General features: G+C 59.4%; 1 protein-coding gene across 1 annotated transcript in view; it reads left to right on the plus strand.

Moving 5' to 3' along the window:
- The first annotated feature begins 38 nt into the window (after window positions 1-38).
- Cdk10 (cyclin-dependent kinase 10) overlaps window positions 39-2,501 on the plus strand; it is a 5,829-nt gene continuing 3,366 nt past the window's right edge. Inside the window, exons 1-6 of the mRNA XM_013035657.1 lie at window positions 39-151; window positions 690-792; window positions 948-1,029; window positions 1,348-1,415; window positions 1,914-1,966; window positions 2,172-2,244. Coding sequence (XP_012891111.1) covers window positions 133-151; window positions 690-792; window positions 948-1,029; window positions 1,348-1,415; window positions 1,914-1,966; window positions 2,172-2,244 — 398 coding nt within the window. The 5' untranslated portion in view covers window positions 39-132. The remainder of the gene's footprint in view (window positions 152-689; window positions 793-947; window positions 1,030-1,347; window positions 1,416-1,913; window positions 1,967-2,171; window positions 2,245-2,501) is intronic.

The following is a 2,501-nucleotide window of genomic DNA, read 5'->3' on the forward strand; positions in this document are numbered from 1 at the left end:
GGGGGGAGGTGGTGTCCACCAGGGGTGGGGTGGGGTGAGGGAGCTTGGAACAGCTTTCAGGCACCTGCTCCCATTCTAGATCGGGCCCGGGACACCCAGACAGATGAGATTGTTGCTCTGAAGAAGGTGCGGATGGACAAGGAGAAAGATGGTGAGTGGAGAAGGCACAAAACTACCTCTCTGGGACTTGGCAGCCAGGTGAAAGCTGCCTGTGGTTTGAGAGGAGCCACTTCAGAGGCTGGTCAGCCGGCCGGGGCCACTGAGCCCCGCTGTCAGCCGGCTGGGGCCCCTGAGCCCCGCCGGGCAGTCAGCCGGGGCCCCTGAGCCCCGCCGGGCAGTCAGCCGGGGCCCCTGAGGATCCTGAGGCCCACCGGGCAGTCAGCCGGGGCCCCTGAGCCCCGCCGGGCAGTCAGCCGGGGCCCCTGAGGATCCTGAGCCCCGCCGGGCAGTCAGCCGGGGCCCCTGAGGCCCGCTGGCTTCGCGCCGCTCTGCTTGGGGCACTCTCCGTGTCTCCGTCCCCTCTCTCCAGACCCTTTCCTGTTGGGTGACTCACCTCCCTGTCTCGGCTCAGCTCTGCCCTCACCCACCCCACCAAATCCCACAGCACCCTGCTTGCCCAGCACTGCCTGGTGCTCCCTGAGCGTCTTGGTAGAGTGTGGAGGGGTTCATGGGCGCACCTGTGATTGCAGGCATCCCCATCAGCAGTCTGCGGGAGATCACACTGCTCCTGCGCCTTCGCCATCCTAACATCGTGGAACTGAAGGAGGTGGTGGTGGGGAACCACCTGGAGAGGTACAGTCTCCTGCCCCTGCCCTTTGGTCCTACCTGGCTTAGAAGGCCCTTCTGCTTCCAGGTCAGCCTGTCTACAGCAGGGGAGGTCTTGTTCTTTGCCTGCGCTAGGGAGAAGATGGGAAGTACTGTGCATCTTTCCTTTTTCTTCCTTCCAGCATCTTCCTGGTGATGGGTTACTGTGAGCAGGATCTCGCCAGCCTTCTGGAGAATATGCCAACACCGTTTTCTGAGTCCCAGGTGCACAGGAGATGGGTGGGACCATTTCACAGGCTTTAGTCAGTGCATGTTTGTACTAGACATAGTTGTTAGGGATGTGTGTCTGCTGTGTGGCACCAGCAAGACTTAATGAGGCACAGAACTACAGAAGCCCACAAATGAGCTTCGAGCCTCCCAGCCCACAGCAAGCAGCTGAAGGGGACGAAGGCAGCAGTGTCTCTGCAGACACAGCCATACCAGGCTCTAGGCTGTCAGCTGCTGCTCCTGGCGTCGTAGACAGAGGTGGTGTGGCCAGGCAACACCCTCAGCTCTTCCTGACTCCTCGGGCCTTCCACACAGGTCAAGTGTATTGTGCTACAGGTGCTCAAGGGCCTCCAGTTCCTGCACAGGAACTTCATCATCCACAGGTGGGCAGGGGCAGCGGGAGGAGAGCAAAAGGGTCAGGGCCGGGACGGTTCTGCTCTCCACAGCACTTATTCCAAGTGCCTGCAGGAGAGGAGCAGGCAGCTGTAGACATTTTCATTGCTCCCCATGAAGGAGCCGGGAACAAACAAGTCTGGAAAATCCCATCGGTCTCCCTTCTGGAAAATAGGGTGGGTGGAGAGAGTAGCCCAAAGGCCAGGTGAGCAGAGCACTTCAGCCCGGCCTGAAGTCTTAGTGAGGGGCTGGCTGCAACTGGAAAGGGCCTTGAAGCCCTGGATCCCTGCTGTGTGGCCTGTGTTGGGCCTGCTGGAGCAGCGGCCCGGCGCTGCCGCTTCCTTGGCTGCTAGTGTCCTCGCTGTTGCCCATCTCTCTTAGCCTACGGCCCACCCAAAGGCCACTGCTTGTATAAGGCTCAGATGTGACCGATAGTGTGTATCCACTGTGGTGCCGCTTCCTGCAACTAGTGTTCCCTTCTGCCACAGGGACCTGAAGGTCTCCAACCTGCTCATGACAGACAAGGGCTGTGTGAAGACAGGTGGGTGCAGGCTCTGTCTGGATGGAGGTGGCTTTCCATGAGCACATCCTTGGGGCGGGTTCTGGTGCTCACTTAAGTGCCCTGGTAGCCGGCGGCTGGCTTGTCTGTCTGCTTGGCCCTAGGATACCCAGGTCTGGCTCAGTGCACTGACAGTGGGTCAGCCCTTACTGAATGACACGCTCCCTCCCCTCTGCCTCTGTTGTAGCTGATTTCGGCCTAGCCCGCGCCTATGGTGTTCCAGTAAAGCCAATGACCCCCAAGGTGGTTACCCTCTGGTGAGTCCTTTGAAATTGTAAGGCTGATGTTAGAAATGCACAGAATGGGGCTGCACACCGGGTGCTGCGGGTCCCAAGGAAAAGGGTGGCAGCCAGGCTCAGCAACTCCGTGACCCAGACGCACCTCCCATCTAGACTGGACGTTATCTTGCTCTAAGGTACTCAGAAACAGCCTGGCTCTAAAGGCATTTTTGGAGGAGGTTGCGCCTCCCCCTGAAGGGAGGGTGGCTGGGTGGCTTTTCTTTACTTTTTTTTTTTTT

Source organism: Dipodomys ordii, unplaced genomic scaffold (genome assembly GCF_000151885.1).
Source record: "Dipodomys ordii isolate 6190 unplaced genomic scaffold, Dord_2.0 Scaffold217, whole genome shotgun sequence".
In the NCBI taxonomy this organism is placed as follows: Eukaryota; Metazoa; Chordata; class Mammalia; order Rodentia; family Heteromyidae; genus Dipodomys; species Dipodomys ordii.